This window comes from Symphalangus syndactylus, chromosome 5 (genome assembly GCF_028878055.3).
Source record: "Symphalangus syndactylus isolate Jambi chromosome 5, NHGRI_mSymSyn1-v2.1_pri, whole genome shotgun sequence".
In the NCBI taxonomy this organism is placed as follows: domain Eukaryota; kingdom Metazoa; phylum Chordata; class Mammalia; order Primates; family Hylobatidae; genus Symphalangus; species Symphalangus syndactylus.
Window position 1 is genome coordinate 68,071,981 of NC_072427.2, and position 17,967 is coordinate 68,089,947.

The window sequence follows — 17,967 nt, forward strand, 5'->3', positions numbered from 1 at the left end:
CTGAATACTTTTTCCATATTTTCACACCTAGATAGACTTTCTCTTTCTGAGGGTGATTTTCATACAATTTCATTTCATTCCCTTTGCACACGATCCCTTTTCTCTTCCCCGGTTTCTCCAAAAACCACTCACCATCCTCAAAGCTTGCAATGGGAGCTCACCAGGCAGCTGTACTAAAAATGAATATTTATTTTTCTACTTACAGTAACTAGCATTTGCACTGTCCCCTCGCTTCTAGTTATGCTGAAGGTGAGGGATTTATGTGGTTCAATTGGCTTCTTATTGATTTGTACAGTTTTTTGAAAGCTATAAAAGAAATTGAGATTTGGGCAGCAGCAATTAATTACTTCAGCTTACTGTAAGTTGCTCATTTATAATTCTTAACTAGGTATTTCTTCTTTATGTCTGAAATTAGGTTTCTGGTTTTGCCCTTTTAATCCTGTAGTGGATGTTGTAGTGGATACTATTGTGCTCCACCCATGTCCCCTTTTCAGGGCTGAGGCTCTTATCGCCCCAGCTGCTGGGCATCCTTGTTGCTAACTATTAACAGTTGTACCTCTTGCTAGGCCAGACTCTTACCCAATGTTACACAGCCCCCTCCAGGATGAAGCCAAGTAGCTAATAGCTGGCTGATACATAGATACAAAGTGTGGCCCCCTTTGCCTTAATTCACGACAATTCCAAAGAGCATCCCAGCTCCAGAACTCCGTACAGGATGAGCTGAGGTCTCAGTCATAACTGCATTGCAAATGAGCTTCTCTGCCTGCCCAGTCCTACCTTCCTCACTTCCTTACAGGTATATATCCAAGTGCACCCTTCGATATACCTTCTGCAAACAAGCCTCTAGATCAGGGTGTTTTTAGGGTATCCAACCCAAGACAATTGTCATAAAAACTTTGTATTGACTTATGAGACAGGCACTGTTGAAAGTCCATTGAATATATTGTATACATTCCCTTAATTCTTGCAAGGAAACTGTGAGAAGGATACTGTTATTATCATCTTCATATCTCAGATGAGAAAAGAAAAATCATAGAGAAGACAAGTACCTTATAAATGGTCAAGACAGGATTTGAATACAGGCACTCTAACTTGAAAGCCCATTCTCTTATCCACTTCACTCCACAGGTTCCCACACTGGCGTGGCATTCACTCCTTCTCTGGCATGATACCTTGCCAGCCCTTTCCTTGAATCTTTCTTTTTCTTTTTCTTTTTTTTTTTTTTTGAGATGGAGTCTCACTCTGTCACCAGGCTGGAGTGCAGTGGCACAATGTCAGCTCACTGCAACGTCCGACTCCCTGGTTCAACCAATTCCCCTACCTCAGCCTCCTGAGTAGCTGGGATTACAGGCACACACCATCACACCCAGCTAATTTTTGCATTTTTAGCAAAGACGGGATTTCACCATGTTGGCCAGGATGGTCTCGATCTCCTGACCTCGTGATCCGCCTACCTTGGCCTCCCAAAGTGCTGGGGTTACAGGCGTGAGCTACCGTGCCTGGCCTTCCTTGCTTCTGTCTAAGCTCTGCTGTGGAGCACAGCCTTCAAATCTATTCTCTCTTTGACACCTTATAATTTAATCTGTATTTGTAAAAATAAAAGAGGCTGAGGCAGGAGAATTGCTTGAACCAGATGACCACAAATATCAAGATGTTTTCATTTTTTAACACATAATATTTTCACAAGTGGCTTGGCTATACTGTTAGTTGCTAAAGATGGAATCTGACCTTATGAATTCATCTTTCAAAGCTTTAGCATCATAAACAGAGATGCATGTTTGTAAATCCACCTTATTATCACTCAGCCCTGTCATAGGAATTGTGTTCATATGCACACATATATTAGCAGGTACACAATAGCAACCCCTTCTCTGTAGTTTTGTTTTTTATCTTACTTCCAAGTAATAACAATGATATTATCACATTTCCCCAAATTCTTACCTCCATCTTGAAATTTGCTTAATCTTTCAAAGTATGATGACATGGGGGCCTGTACAATGTCTAAAATAGCCAGAAGTGTTCTTGTTAGCCTTAATAACTCACTGAAACTATAAAATCCAAAGTATATAAGATTCCGAGCCAAGTGGACCACCTTAATAAAAAAAAAAAAGCGGGGAGGGGGAGGGTGAAAGAGTGGAAAAAAAATTGGGTACTGAAATAAACATTGGCTTTTTTATTATCTAAATTAGCACAGCAATTTCTAAACTTCCTAATTCTTAAACACCTAGGAATTAAAATACTTGCAAAAGCAACCACTTGAACTTTGATTTATTCAAGTCTAGAACTAAATCCAAGCAAGACTCAGAGTGCTTTAAGGTACTTAACAAAACTTACACTAGAATTATTTACATCCTAATTAAACATTAAGTAATTTAAGTCAGCAGGATGCCACTTAATAAATGGTTGCATCAATTAATTACTTTAATAAATGGCTGTTATCCAAGAAATTTGCCCAGAAATCTATGTTCCCTATGCTGCTTTGTGGTCTTGTGGATTGCACAGGACATTCCAAGTGAGATGTGGCCCCCAGTGCACAGTCTCCCCCTACCACACTGTATCAGAGTTGGTCCAAGTAACCAACAGAAGTGATGACATGTCACTTCCAAGATTAGATTACAGAAGACTGCAACTTCCACCTTGTACTGTCTCTCTCTCTCTCTCTCAGATGGCTTGCTCTGAGGAAGCCAGGTACCATGTCATGAGGACACCCAGGCAGCCTACAGAAAGGCCCACATGGCAGGAAGCTGAGGTGCCAACAGCCAGCAAGGAGGTGTGGCCACCAACAACCCCTCCAGTGACCTTAGAAACAGACTGTCCAGCCCCAGATGGCTGCAATCCCAGTCAACAGCTTGCTGCCTACTCCATCACAGACCCTGAACCAGAACCACCCAGCTAAGCTATTCCCAGGTTCCTGACCCATAGAAGCTATGATAATGTTTGTTGCTTCAGGCTGCAAAGTTTTGGAGTAATTTGTTATACACCAGTAGGTAGCTAATACACCAGTTATCAAGTAACAGCATCCTTTCTCTAGTTTTGTCAGTACATCCCCAAACTGAAAGTATTTCAATTCAGTTCGATGAGAATAAAAACATCTCCATAGAGATAAAAAAGTATCCAAACATTTTACAAAATATGCAAAACTGACTTTATTACATGCAAAAAATCTTACACAAATGAAACAAAAAATCAAGGAAAATAGTAATTAATAGACAATTATAAATAAAATGTTTTGTACTGGACATCAAAGCACCAAATCTATCTTTTAAAAATGGCAGAGAAGGCCGGGCACGGTGGCTCACGCCTGTAATCCCAGCACTTTGGGAGGCCGAGGCGGGTGGATCATGAGGTCAGGAGATCGAGACCATCCTAGCTAACACTGTGAAACCCTGTCTCTACTAAAAATACACAAAATTAGCCAGGCGTGGTGGCGGGCGCCTGTAGTCCCAGCTACTCGGGAGGCTGAGGCAGGAGAATGGCATGGACCCAGGAGGTGGAGCTTGCAGTGAGCCGAGATCACGCCACTGCACTCCAGCCTGGGCGACCGAGTGAGACTGTCTCAAAAAAAGAAAAAAAAAAAATGGCAGAGAAAATAATACCTTCATGAACTAAACTACCCAGTTACCAAAACATCCTAAATATTAGAGGGAAAAAGTACCTCAAATGTCAGTTTATTTTTTTCTTTATCCCCAAAAGGAAAGGGCTGGTTTACAACTTCTTTCAAATATTCTTCAACAAATTCCATTGTCAGGGCAAATTTCCTCTTCATATCATTTCTGGAAGAGTCTGTTATAGAATCATATCTGGAAATAGAGAAAGAAGAAAATGCAAGTTAAACTGATTGCAATCATTTAAAAATAGGAAAACACATGTAGTTTCCTGGGTGCATAATCTTGGATAAATTCGTTAGCCTTCCTAGGGGCTGGGTCCTCATCTGTAAAATGGGGCTGTTGTGAAATGAGTTAGCACGTGTAAAGCAGTTATATCAGTCTACCACAATATTAAGTACTTAAAATTCTTGCTCATTACATCAATATTATATATTGTTTTCTAGAAAGTGCCTTTATTACCACTGAGAGTTATCATTTCACCCTTCAAAACAAGTATCTTATTTGCATTTAGAAGATTAACAATCCAAGACAGGATACACAAATGCCTTTCCACATGTTTCATTTCAAAACTGTAGACATTTGATGTGGAGTTCATCTGATGAATTCCAAAGCCTCAAGACCTCTTTTCAAACATACTCATGAATTGTGATCTTTGTGGGGATTTCTGTCCAGAGCCTGGCATAGCGAACAGGCACCACGGACTCCTGGGGATCCCGGTCAACGTGCATGTGGAGCATGAGGCGACAGAAGGACGCTCGGAGGTCGAACGGCAGGCTCTCATCCGACACACACCGCAGGATCAGGTCTACAGACAGCTGTGTAGAAATCTGGTTTATGGCCAGATACTGGCGATCCAAGCACATCCTTGCAAAGAGGTTTAGCTGGTACCTTAAAAATGGTAAACATATTACATTATTGTCTTATCTCAAGGAAATCTTCAAACATCATAGTACCAATCAGTATCTATGTTTAAGACACCTGTATTTCCAAGCATTCATGATATTGGAGTCAAACTCTTGATTGTAGTATGTTAACCATTAAGATCAAATGACAAGACATATATGAAACTGTCTCTATGTCCCTCCAGTTACAATACCTCTTACTTGCTTCAGCAAAATGTGTCTGCTGGAGAGTGTCACTAGGCACTCCATTCTGGGTTTCCCAGGATTACAAATAACTGCACTCAGGCTGAAGGCTATGGGTAACAGCTCACGTGAAACCATCTCTCTCCACCTTCCCCAGCCTCACTCAGCTTCTGGCTCTAGTGTCTACACTCCAGGTTTTGCCCCACTCAGTTCCCAAACCAAAAGTGATCACTCCAAATGGCATGAGTGCACTTGGCTTATCAGCCCAGTTTTGAGATAAAGAATTAGCCTTTGATTTGGTTGCTATAGCTGTAGAAACCAGGGAACATAACGCGTCGTCTGTCTTTGTCTGATTGTTGCCATTTGGGCCCAACTTGGCCCCAAGGCTTCTGCCTTGGGTTTCTATCCCTGCAACTCAAAGATGCCAGCTAGGTTCTTGCTCCCAATGTATTGACCACCAGGAACTGCCTTCAGTACTTCCGCTGCCATATTCCAGTGCTGAACTTTCATAACTACAGGCACCAGTTTCTCTTAGGCCCTAGGTCACTGCATATTCATAATCCACTCTATACTAAACTACTGGCTTACTTGCTCTGAGCTACTCTGGTAGCCAGATCAGCTTCCTTAGCTCCATGTCTATATCCCTCTCAACTCCATCACCTAGGTCCTAACATGTCTCTCCATCTGCCTCCACTCCACTCAATACGAGGACAAAGCCTTTGGCTGCACAATAATTCCAAGCTAGTAAGAAACCAGGAAATTACAAGTGGTGTATGTGGAAAACATAAATGTTAACTTTTATTTTGAATATTTTAAATAATACTAAATATTTCAGCTACCCTAGTTCTGACATTACTTTTAAAATTGCCTCTTCATAGATACCTAACTAGTGGCTACAGAGAACCAGTTCTCAATTAAGATGTGAGACTGAAAATTATTGTAAGATTGCCTACAATACTTAACCTGTAATAGGTAAGAACTTCTAAGTCAGCTTTGGTGCCTTCTTTTGCCTCTTGAGCAAGGTGCCTGATAGCTTTGCCATGAGGTTCCTTGTTGCTGTCAATCCAATAGAGCCAAACTTCTTCATCATCAATGTCATCCGAAAGGATGGAGCTCTCCATGGGGTTGTCTGCTTGCATTGAGACCACCCTTCAAATAAATAGCACATACAAAAATCTACTAAAAAGTACACTTGTAAATATGACAAAGAACTACAATTCTTAAAAATAATCAACAGGAAAATGATGCATCCATTATCTGGGCTTACTTAGTTTGAATGAGAATGTCTGCATTGCCTGGACTCAACATAAATTTACAGATGAGTTCTTGAGTTACAGGGATAGCAGTGGTATTAGACACACACAGATCTGACAAATAATCCAAAAACCTGGCAAAAGAAAAAAATCAAATGGAATATGAAGACAAAGCATTTTATAAAAGCATCACAATAAAGACATAATTTGGAATATAATAAAATAAACTTATTATATGTTTTAATATTATTTCCACACAACATTTGTCTAATGTGTTGTTTATCTACTGCATCATTAGAAACAAATTAAACATACAATTCTTTTTATTTAATACAAGTCTTGTTTCAAAAAGGATGCGTTTGCTTCTATTTATTTTATGATATTCCTCCCACAGCACCGTGACTTATGTTTAGAAAATCATTCATCTCCCCTAAAGTGAGTCTCCCCGGAGCTGAATATCAAAACAAAGGCAGATCAAAGCTAATGCCATACTGAATAAAATAGAAACAGAGCACACACCTAATGAAAATTACTATGACCTGATCAAGTCAGAGGCCCATTTCTACCTTCTAGCATTTATTTGCTGTGCTAATTAGCTAAGGAAATGTTGCCAATTGGCTTGACTTGTCTGCACTCATTTCTTCCAGATAAGGCAGCATGGTACAACAGAAAAAGAACTTGATGTGGAGTCAGAAACCCTTGATTTACCTCGTATTCTATTCCTATTAGGGTACGCTTGGGCAAGTTACTCACTAGGCTTCTATTTTCTCATCTCTAAAATGGGGATAATAATGTATAACTAGTGTATCTCATACAAGTGTGCAAGGATCTAAATGAGATAATGTGTATGAATGTATTTTGAGAAACCATAAAGTCTATAAAATCATGAGGATTCAGAGTAAAAATCAATCACACTTAAGTATGTCTATAAAGGGCTTTGATCTCTTATGAGGTAATAACTCTTTATTATATACAATTATTATAGCAATAAGCCCAACACAGTTCGTCCATAAAAGTTAGTGATGTGAAAGAACTCTAACTTTTAAAAGTTCTAAAAATAAAACATAAAGCCGCAATCTCCACTAGAAAAGAATACCGCATGAATCATTTCAAACCTTGGCTCCCGATTTCTCCTGAGTAAACTGACAAATGTTTCTATTTCTTTTGCTGTGATATGTTTCTCTAGTAGTTTTCTGTTGTTGTGCAACAAAGCTGTGATAGTATCTTCTGCCAAAATATCATAGCCAATCTGGGACTGCATGACACAGAAATTCTTAGCAATATATTCCTGCAAAGAAGAAAGGCTGTCAGAATACACTGCCAAACAGCTTACAAATAACAGGTTCTATTAGGGTCAACAACATTGATTAATTTATTCATAACAGAAAGTTCACTAAAAATTTTCTCAAAAGAAAAGCAAGTAAATTTTTCAATAAATAGAGCTTTTTGAGGAAAGACATGAAAACATACTGGCATATACATTATTGAACTTCTACTAAAAAATTATACACCTAGAAATAATTATCAATATAGGTATTTTGGAAATATCTATTTCCAAAGTGGAAAAAATAAATCTAATTAAAGTAAGTTTTTATGACACAATAACTTTGGATTTCATCAGTCTAACAGAGGCTAAGTGGAAAAAATAAATCTAATTAAAATAAGTTTTTATGACACAATAACTTTGGATTTCATCAGTCTAACAGAGGCTTTTCTTCTATCTCTTACTTAAAGTCATAGCCAATGATTTGGGCATAATTATAGAAAAGAAAATGATTGCCTGACATTTCATTCATGAGACATGACACCTGGGTTGTTACTTGAAGATCCTAGATGGACTTGGGTTGATTCCTTTTTTGTGAATAGGCTAGAATGATCTGTAAGATCTTTTCTTTAAAATAATAGTAAAATGTCATATACTTTTTATCTTTAAAAAGCTACCAAACAGGGCAATGTGATTAATCACTTTATTGATTAGATCCATTCGCCCAATAAATGTTTCTTAAAGGCCTATGCTGAAGAAGTGACATTTGAGCTACAATGGGAATGAAGAGAATGAGGCAGCCATTGGAAGACCTAAAGGGAAGCCATCTAGGCCGTGGGAGTGGCTAGTGCAAAGGCCCTGTGGTAGTAGAACCAAGCTTGTGTTCTATCAACAGAAGGTGGCCATTGTAGCTAGGCAGTGGTAACGGGCAGAAAGCAAAGTTGAAGTTTGAGAGGTACGTCAAAATAATCCTTGTGAGCCATGGTAAAGGGCAAAGAGGTTATGCTAAAAGTAAGATAAAGCGACTGGGGAGGTTCAATCATGTTATTGTTTGATCTACTCCTTATTCATCACACTAATTTTCCTATATCCCAAACCACTATTGTTCATCTCCCACGTTCTAGCTACAAGCAGCACATCTCACACTGCCATGGGACTGGTGAGCTTCTCCCCCTTCCACCATGAAAGGTTCTTACTTTGATTCCTTGAGACTCTCCCTGGAAATGTGTCTCTGTTTCTCTGATGAGAGAATTTATTGATTAGAAAGTAGTTTTGCCTTAGGAAAATTTACTGGAATGTACCTATTCCTTGAAAATGATATTGGTTGCACAAATCTAATTATCTGCTAAGCAGCATTTTTGTGGCCTTTCAGAATGATGGCTTTGTGTACTGGGTAGCCAGTTAAGTAAAGTAAATGTCTTCTGTTACTATATCATTTTAAGGATACATGTTGATTTACACACTTTCATGACTACTGTAGTCACACTCTGGTATGAGGCAAACATCCAAAGATGTTAATAAACAACTAAATGAAATTAGACGTGGTATCAAATGTTATAAATAGTAATAAATAGATCTTCAATATTAAATACATGGGTTAGTGTTAAGTCACAAATGAACTTCCTATTAGGACTATAACATATAGGTGAAGATAAAGAAAAACAAAGTAATTATAGCCATAATACTATATAATATATACTACATAATAATAATAATATAGAACATTTTAAAATCATGTTCTAAAAAAATCAGAAAGCTGCTTTATGCTTACTACCAAGCATTCTTAACTCAATAGAAATGAGAAAAACATTTCTCAGCTATCACTGAGATTCAATTAGAACACACAATAGAAAGGGAAGAAAAATAAAATATAACCCTTAACAAATGCTAGGGATTATTTATTCCTTTACCATCTATGCTCTAACTCCACGCTCCAAAGAAACCCAGAAAGCAGGTCCCTAAAGTGCATAAACATGTACCTGAAAGGAGTGATATGACTAGGTAGGGGTGTGGGGGGGGCGGGTGGGGGGAGTGCGCATGCGTGCGCGCTTTTGTGTGTGTGTGTGTGTGTGTGTGTGTGCGCACACACTGATCCCTGGCCAAGACTGAGAGGGGTGTGAGAAAGAACCATGTGTGCCAGACCTTGAGAGGCAGAACTGACACCAGGTAAGACACGTCGCCCAGGGAACCTACTAGTGACTAGCAGAATAACCAAATCCAAAGTGATCTGGGACCTGCCATCCCGAAGCATAGGGCTGTAGAAAAGGGAAGGGGCCCCAAGCACCCTTCCAAAGGCTGACAGCCATCAAGGAGGGTGCACATCATGGGTCCTGATGGGCCTGAGGGCCCTGGGTAGCCTCTACAGACCTGTTAGGTTTTTGTTCTGTTAATGTCAATCTCTATAATACAGCACTGCTCGCATGGGTGAAGTGGTGACCAGTCTCGCAAGCGTATTTCTCCAAATCCAAGAAGAAAAATGAGAGCAAGGAGTAAACATTGAGCAGCCTCTCATTTCCCTTCCCCACTCCAGACCTCCACAAAGAACTCAGGGTCTGATACTGGGAGCATCCCCTAACACTGCCTCTGAGTGCTTGAAGGAGGCCATTTAATGTTCTGGTACTTAATTCTTCTTCTAAAAACTATGAACAACACTATCTACTTCATCTTGTCATCTTAAAGGAACCCAGTGAAGTCGGCAAAAATAATTCTAGTGACAGCATTTGGATCAGCAAGAAGGGTGTTTATAACTAGGATTATATTAGACAATATTTAAGGATTTGTTTATATCGCCCCTTACTCTTACTCCTATTCTTTGCCATATTATTTATCTTCTAGCTAATGTTTTTACATACTCTTTTCAGACCTTTCTTACTCTTCAAACAGAATTATGAAGCCAAAACATTTGAACACAGTCTTCCTAAAGCAAATCTTTTTTTCTTCCCCAAAAATGTTCAAACTACCAAGACGCAATAGTGTGATGATTCAGAGCCTGGGTTTGTATACTGGTTCCATTCTTAAACTATCACCTTGGACAAATTACTTAACCTCTCTGTGCCTCTGTCCTTCATCTTAATTCAGTGTTAACTGAATTAGTTCATGACAAGTATTTAGAACTGAGCCTGGTACAAAGTAAGCACACAATAAATCCTACTAACTCTTCCCAAATAACCTCTACCTTCTAGGATTGACATCTTAGGCCTTAGTGGCCCAGCCCACCCTGCCCTTCCAGCCCTCTCCCACACCGTCCTTCTTCATGGACCAAACTCGTCAATGAAACTTACAGTGATGCACTCTGCCCTCAAATGGATTAAGAGAAACCCTAATTTATCAAACAATAATTAATTTTACACAATTTTATGTTCGACATTTACATTATTGAACACATTGCAAAATATTAAGCTTGTGATTTTTGTTTTGTTTTGTTTTTTATGAGGCAGGGTCTCATTCTGTTGCTGTTTTGTTTTGTTTTTTATGAGGCAAGGTCTCATTCTGTTGCTCAGGCTGGAGTGTAGTAGTGTGACCATAACTCACTACAGCCTCGAACTCCTAGGCTGAAGTGATCCTCCAGCCTTAGCTTCCTTAGTAGCTGGAACTACAGGCACACACCACCATATTTTTTGTTTTTGGAGAGATGGGGGCCTCGCTATATTGCCTAAGCTGGTCTAGAACTCCTGGCCTCGAGTAATCTCCCCACCCTGACTTCCTAAAGTGTTGGGATTACAGGCTTGAGCCACACCACCTGGCTTGTATTTTTAAGATAAAAATGAGACTTAAGAGAAATTTCACTTGCAACTGGCAACTGTTAGCTGTACCCCTAGATCCATCTGGGTTCCCTGACCTCAGCAGTTGCAAATATCTTAGGGGAAACATGCCCTTTCTAGCATCTGTCATTCTCACTTCATAGATCTCTCTTCACAAATACCTCTTCCTGTACAATTTATGAAAATGATTCTCATCCTACCCAATGGCTTCCTTCTCCAAGTATCCTTCCTTGGTTCCCAAAGCCACCACTGGGCTCTCCCTCTTGTGAATTCTCGTAACTCTATCTTTTCTCTCTGTGTCTTTTCTTTGTCTCCCATCATATCTTTTCCACTGAACTATAACCTCTTTGGTCCATACACAGTGATGCTGTACCTCACATGTTCCTCAAGCCAAAAATGTTCCATTCCTCCTTACATAATAGATCCAGGATGTCCTAGCCACCAGGAGCCAATAACAGGCACATATCAGTACTCAGGACATCCTCCCCCAGTGATTCTAATTTCATATGAAGAATAAAGCCATGTTCAGTACAACTCAAAAATACTTACAAATCATTTTTATGTATTGCCCAACACAAAATATTTCATTTCAAAGTGAAATTTCCCATTCCTACTTTCTATGCTGTAGAATTATAACCAAAGAACCTTGCCCATACTTTAAATATGGAACAGTTTAAAATGGGGGCTACCCTCTGACCTGATTTTTCCGGTAATCCTGCTGAGAGTGTCTCAGGACGCGGTAACAGAGCCGCAGCATGTACTTGTAGGGTGCGTATCTTTGATCCCCCAGATCTTCAAGTCTCAGCATTGAGCCTTCTCCTGCTTTCTCTTTAAAGGGTGCTTTAAGAATTCCAAATACCTATCAGGAATAAAAACAGCCACCTATTCTGGTGAATAAAATGTTTTGCAACCTTTTTTTTTTTTTTAACAAGCAAGAACATTGATTGAAAAAACACATATAAATTTGAGTATTATTAGTGTAAAGGGGAAAAACAAAAAGATTTACAGGTTACAGGACCAACATATCAAGGATCAGAAAAGCACTGCTAAAAGGGTCCCCTACATTGAGTGACAAAAACATTCTTTAAATAAAATGCTTAATTTTGTTTAGAAATCATATTTTACAAAATAAGAAATATGAAGATGTTCAATTTCACCAAGTTACATGAACAGATTCAGATGAACTAAAATGTAGCTTGATTTCTAGGGGCTTTATAGTTTCTATTATTTTCTATAACCTTTCAAAATCAAAATAATATAAAGAAAACATTTACTTTTCATCAAAACTGACATCAGAAAATGACTTCCAAACATTGCTTCTAAACTGCTTTATAAAAGAGTTCATTTACTGTTGTTTGTACACAAAGATGTGGCCAAATCGATGAACGTATCAGCATTCAAATGTGACAAATTAGGAGCCACATGGGCAGCTGGTGGCACCCAGTAAGCCAGATTCTTGTAAGAAGGTTAGCAGTTAGGAAGCATTTAAAAAGCATTGAGGAATATAACTCTTTTTGGCAGCAAGACAGCAGGAGGGATCACCTGGAGATGAGCTGCTAGAATGAGGAAACTGTCTATGAAAGAGCATGGTCAAGGGCATGAGCATTAATACATGAAAGCAAAATAGAAAGGAATTATTCTTTGGAATTCATGAAATATGATATGAACTAAACGTTCTTTAATAATTTTGTATTCACTAAGCCTTTAATTTTATATTTATCACACAAAAATAAAATATTTGACATATATTGGTTAAAATATTATTAATAAATCAGGCCGGGCGCGGTGGCTCACGCTTGTAATCCCAGCACTTTGGGAGGCTGAGGCGGGCGGATCACGAGGTCAGGAGATCGAGACCACGGTGAAACCCCGTCTCTACTAAAAATACAAAAAATTAGCCGGGCGTGGTGGCGGGCGCCTGTTGTCCCAGCTACTCGGAGAGGCTGAGGCAGGAGAATGGCATGAACCCGGGAGGCGGAGTTTGCAGTGAGCCGAGATTGTGCCACTGCACTCCAGCCTGGGTGACAGAGCAAGACTCCGTCTCAAAAAATAAATAAATAAATAAATAAATCATCCAAGGTCCTAAAAGTCTTTGAAATCAAATGTTTTTATATAATAATTACTAAAAAAAAAGTCCTATTAGATTTGCAATCTTTATTTTATTTGAGGAAAAAAGCTGATTTTGTATTTTCAGACAATCAGCTACATATAATAACATCATGTCTACTATTTTCCTTTCCCAAATCAATAAGAATATGTGCATCAAGAACATTACTTTTATGTTTTAAGTATCTTCCTTGAGTCTGTACTTCATTAATGAAGAAACTCATTAATTTAAATAGCAATTCATAGAATAAAAATAATACATAAATGTAGGCATGTCCATATGTGCATATCATTAGGAAGTGAATCAATTTACTGACATGTTATGAACAATTTCAAGAAGATGTAATACAGGAGCAGTTCTGTACTTTCAGGGAAAAAAACTAGAATATTGTACAGAGCACTCGTGAGCTGATGAACAGACTGTCCTACTTTCCTAGGGAAGAGAAGGAAAGAAGTAGGAAGCAGATGGAGAGGGCACTTTCCAAGTTCACCTGGAAATTCTACCTAGGAATTTTTCCAACACGTTTTCTGGAGATAGTCTGACTATACGGGATTTTTGGAGGTCCATGGCAGGCTGTCTCTACAATGGTCTCTGATATTCCTGCCTCCTGATATTCACAGCCTCATAGAATCCTCTCTCCTTCACTACGGGTTAGATTTATTAACTCATTTCTAACTAATAGAACACAGTAGAACTGATGTTACTTCTAAGATTAGGTTATACAAAGATGGAAGCTGCCACCTGAGCATCCTCTCTAGTTCTCTCTTGGATCCCTCAGTTCTAAGGAAAGCAAGCTGCCTTGTCTTGAGGCACTCCTGAGAGATGCCTATGTGAGAGGGCTGGAAGGCGAGTCCTCTCTCAGTTGAACCTTGAGATGCCTGCAGCCCCAGCAAACACCTTGACTGCAGCCTGGTGACAGCCCCTGAGCGAGATCTGCCCATGTAAGCCACGCCTAGATCGCTACTCCACAGAAACTGTGAGGCAAGAAGTATCTTCTTTTCAGCCACTAAGTTTTGAGATCATTTGCTTCATAGTAATAGATAACTAATACAAAGACTTTCCTGATACTGTAATTCAGAAAATAAAATATACAAATTTAGTACATGAAAAAATTCACCTGTGCCAGTATGTTTTGTTCCCTCATCAATTTTTGACGCTCTCGGTTTGGCTTAGTGATAACCACATCCAGAACTTCTTGTCCATTATTAGGCACATCAGCAACAAAGAAGATGAGGTCTTCCAATAATTTGGTTACAAACCTATTACAAAATGAAAAGGAAATTTTATTTTACAGTATGCTTAATTTTGGAAAATGTATAGATAGATGATAAGTAGGTAGGTAGGTAGAGATAGATAGATACATAGATAGATAGATAGATATAGATAGACGGACGGACAGGCAGACAGATAGATACATTTTTTTTTTACTTTTTCTTCAGGAGTGGAACTCAAATCCATGGAAATTTCTTTTTATTAAATAACAAGAAGGCCGGGCGCGGTTGCTCACGCTTGTAATCCCAGCACTTTGGGAGGCCGAGGCGGGCGGATCACGAGGTCAGGAGATCGACACCACGGTGAAATCCCGTCTCTACTAAAAAAATACAAAAAATTAGCCGGGCGTGGTGGCGGGCGCCTGTGGTCCCAGCTACTCGGAGAGGCTGAGGCAGGAGAATGGCGTGAACCCGGGAGGCGGAGCTTGCAGTGAGCCGAGACTGCGCCACTGCACTCCAGCCTGGGTGACAGAGCAAGACTCCGTCTCAAAAAAAAAAAGGAAAAGAAGAAAGAAGAAAGAAGAAGGAGAAGGAGAAGGAGAAGGAGAAGAAGAAGAAGAAGGAGAAGGAGAAGGAGAAGGAGAAGGAGAAGGAGAAGGAGAAGGAGAAGGAGAAGGAGAAGGAGAAGAAGAAGAAGAAGAAGAGAAGAAGAGAAGAACAAGAAAAGAAGAAGAAGAAGAAGAAGAAGAAGAAGAAGAAGAAGAAGAAGAAGAAGAAGAAGAAGAAGAAGAAGAAGAAGAACTGAAACACTTGAAAACAAGGTATTTTATAACAAAAAAAGTATTTAATTGACAAAAGATAATCTCTAAGGCAGTTACTGTTTACCTAAACCTTTACAAAGAAAATTCCTTCTCCAGCATCTCCGACCTCTACTTGCGCCTCCAGTTCTCATCAAGTGTTTGCAGACTATTATCAAATAAAGCCATGTGAGTAGCAACTACACACGAGTTGACAGGATGACACCACTAGACGCCTTTCCACAACTGACTGGCAAAGCAGCATATTTCTGCTTAAGGAAAAATAGCTATACTAAATTCCTAAATTCCAATCCTTTTTCTTTCTTTTTTTTACTGTTAACTCAAACTACATTTCCTAATCCTCACCACATTTCAACTTACCCAATGTACAGAACAGGAAAAACTTAAATGACCTATGAATAGAGACAGAGTAAGCAATCTGACACTCAAAATACTGGAAGTATTAAATGACCTATCAAAATCATGAAATTCTAAAACCATACACCAATGTTCACTTCTAAATCTATATTTTGGTTATTATTACAACTATTACTTGAACTTCAATGGCATTTAGTACAGGAAGTGTCTTAAAGCCCCTCCTCTCTTCACTTTTTTCCTCCTCCTTCCTCTGCCTGCTCTTTGTCGTTTACCATTTGTGTTAGTCGATTGAGGGAGGGGGCAGGGGTTCACGCTATTGCAAAAATGGGTAAACAGATGAGGAATCTGTATTGGAAGGGTCAAGGCATTCTTTAAATTGTATTAATGGTAAAGTATACAACTTAATTATTCAATAAACACAGAATTTTTTTGGAATAAGAACAAAAGCTGACCAATAAATAGTTAAATTAGCTTTATCCATATAGTGTTAGTATCTTTATTCACTGTTATTAGCATGTGAATACAACGATGCTAATCATGAATACATTCATAAGAAAACTACACTTTAAGAGCTTCAACAATTCTAGGAAGTATAGAATGTATTCAGTTGGAAAACATCTCTTTTCTTCTCTTTCAATACCTTTGGTAAGAAAACATCTTGATCCTATCTCCCGATTTACGTCTTGAAAGGGAATGCACTTCCTGGAGCCAAGTGGACACACCTAGAATCCGTAATTTAGTCACCCAGAGAAATTTCAGGATACTTCCAGGGATCATAAACTCCACTCCAAAATTCCTGGGATTCTATGTTTTCTTGGTATGCCTATTTTAAATTTTAACCCAGTCTGTTTCTTTTAGAAAATTGTGTCTAACTGATAGGATTCACTGACATAGTTATGTTTAATCTCTGAAGGCAGCCACAGAAACGTAAAACGCATTTCATGTGCATCAAAATGTAGTGTGAACTTCTTTTGAAATTGTGATTTAATGTCCTCCGAATCATTCTGTTGCTCTTAAAACAAAACAAAACAAATTTGGAGCTGAGGTTACTTCAGCAAAATGAAAAAAAGTTGAACTTCAGTTTCTATATGCCCAATGCAAGTCCAGTTTGAGCATAAATATTTGTATTTTATTTTTTAAATTATTAAGATTCCTTTTCTCTTGCTGTCTCAATAACTATAATCAAATATTTAGATATCTAAGGAAGTAAAATTTTGTCAGCAACTACAGATCGCTCTGTTTCAAAGTCATTCAAATGCCCTGAAAATTGGTGATGGTTAATGGAACGATGATGACGAACATTAACAGTCTTGATTGCAAATCACGATACGTCAACCCTACATGTAAAGCCCACCTCTTCACGACAAGGCCATGGAAGCCAGGAAGAGCAACCTTCTCTATTGACCTCTGAAACTGCTGAAACATTTTTTTTGACCTTGCACCTCAAGCATCCCCTTTGTGGCAAAACAAAAACCTGGTTTGTTTTCAGTTTAGATCAAACTCTGATTCTATACTGGGCAGTGGTTAGCTTCTACTAACTCACGCATTTGCTTTTTAAGCTTTATGGAAAATGAACAAAATAAGAAAAACACAGTGAGGAACAGGGATGATGTTCAACTCTTGCAAGGTAAGAGGGACCAAAAACACAAGATAGGGAAATAAACTAAACATATGAAGCAGAGACAAACATATGGCTTCTCTAACCTCTTAAAGAAAACTTAAAGTTCAGTGGCCCTTATTTGGGCTTTGGCTGTGCAGTGGTAGCAGGAAACAATGGATGCACGTGGATAGGGCTGGACCCAGCCACCAGCAATCTCCATGATTAAAGTCTCAAATTACCAGAGAACATGGACTCTCAGCTCTCAATATCAGATCTAGCTCTGGCCTAGTTGAGGGAAGCCGGGTAGAAGCAAGCATAAAACTGATAGAGAAGACAACTGAATGTAGAGAAAGGAAAAACAAAAATCTCCCACCTAAGAAAATCATGCACAGTAAAAGTCCAAAGCACATAAGGAAAGCTGACATTGAGGAAGACAGTCACTATACAGTATCAGGAGGCTACTCCACCACCAACAAAATCCGAGTAACAAAACAGTTTCAAAATAAGTTTTAAATGAATGTGTATTCAGTCTTCAAAGAGATAAAGAAAGCAATATATTAAAAAGACAACGTATTTTAAAAGGGCCAATATAAATGAAAAATAGGTGGGTATACAAAAAAAAAAAACAATCTGAGAGATAAAAATTATAGGCTGAGCACAGTGGCTCATGCCTGTAATCCCAGCATTTTGGGAGGCTGAGGCAGGGGGATTGCTTGAGCCCGAGTTCAAAATCAGCCAGGGCAACATAGTGAAACCCGTTTGCACAAAAATTAGTTGGTGAGGTGGCATGTACCTATGGTCCCAGCTACTCAGGCAGCTGAGGCAAGAGGATTGCTTAAACCTGGGAGGTCAAGGCTGCAGTGAGCTGTGTGATTGCACCACTGCATTCCAGCTTGGGTGACA

The 17,967-nt window shown here is 39.0% G+C and overlaps 1 protein-coding gene across 3 annotated transcripts in view; it reads right to left on the minus strand.

Annotated features, from left to right (window-relative positions):
• Positions 1-17,967, minus strand: part of ITPR2 (inositol 1,4,5-trisphosphate receptor type 2) — a 506,561-nt gene that overhangs the window by 318,012 nt on the left and 170,582 nt on the right. For all 3 annotated transcript variants that reach the window (XM_055280315.2, XM_055280317.2, XM_055280318.2), the window contains exons 14-21: positions 14,196-14,337; positions 11,669-11,830; positions 7,062-7,234; positions 5,961-6,080; positions 5,657-5,842; positions 4,245-4,496; positions 3,656-3,800; positions 1,942-2,092 (exon numbers count right to left, since the gene is read on the minus strand). In XM_055280315.2, coding sequence (XP_055136290.2) covers positions 1,942-2,092; positions 3,656-3,800; positions 4,245-4,496; positions 5,657-5,842; positions 5,961-6,080; positions 7,062-7,234; positions 11,669-11,830; positions 14,196-14,337 — 1,331 coding nt within the window. The remainder of the gene's footprint in view (positions 1-1,941; positions 2,093-3,655; positions 3,801-4,244; positions 4,497-5,656; positions 5,843-5,960; positions 6,081-7,061; positions 7,235-11,668; positions 11,831-14,195; positions 14,338-17,967) is intronic.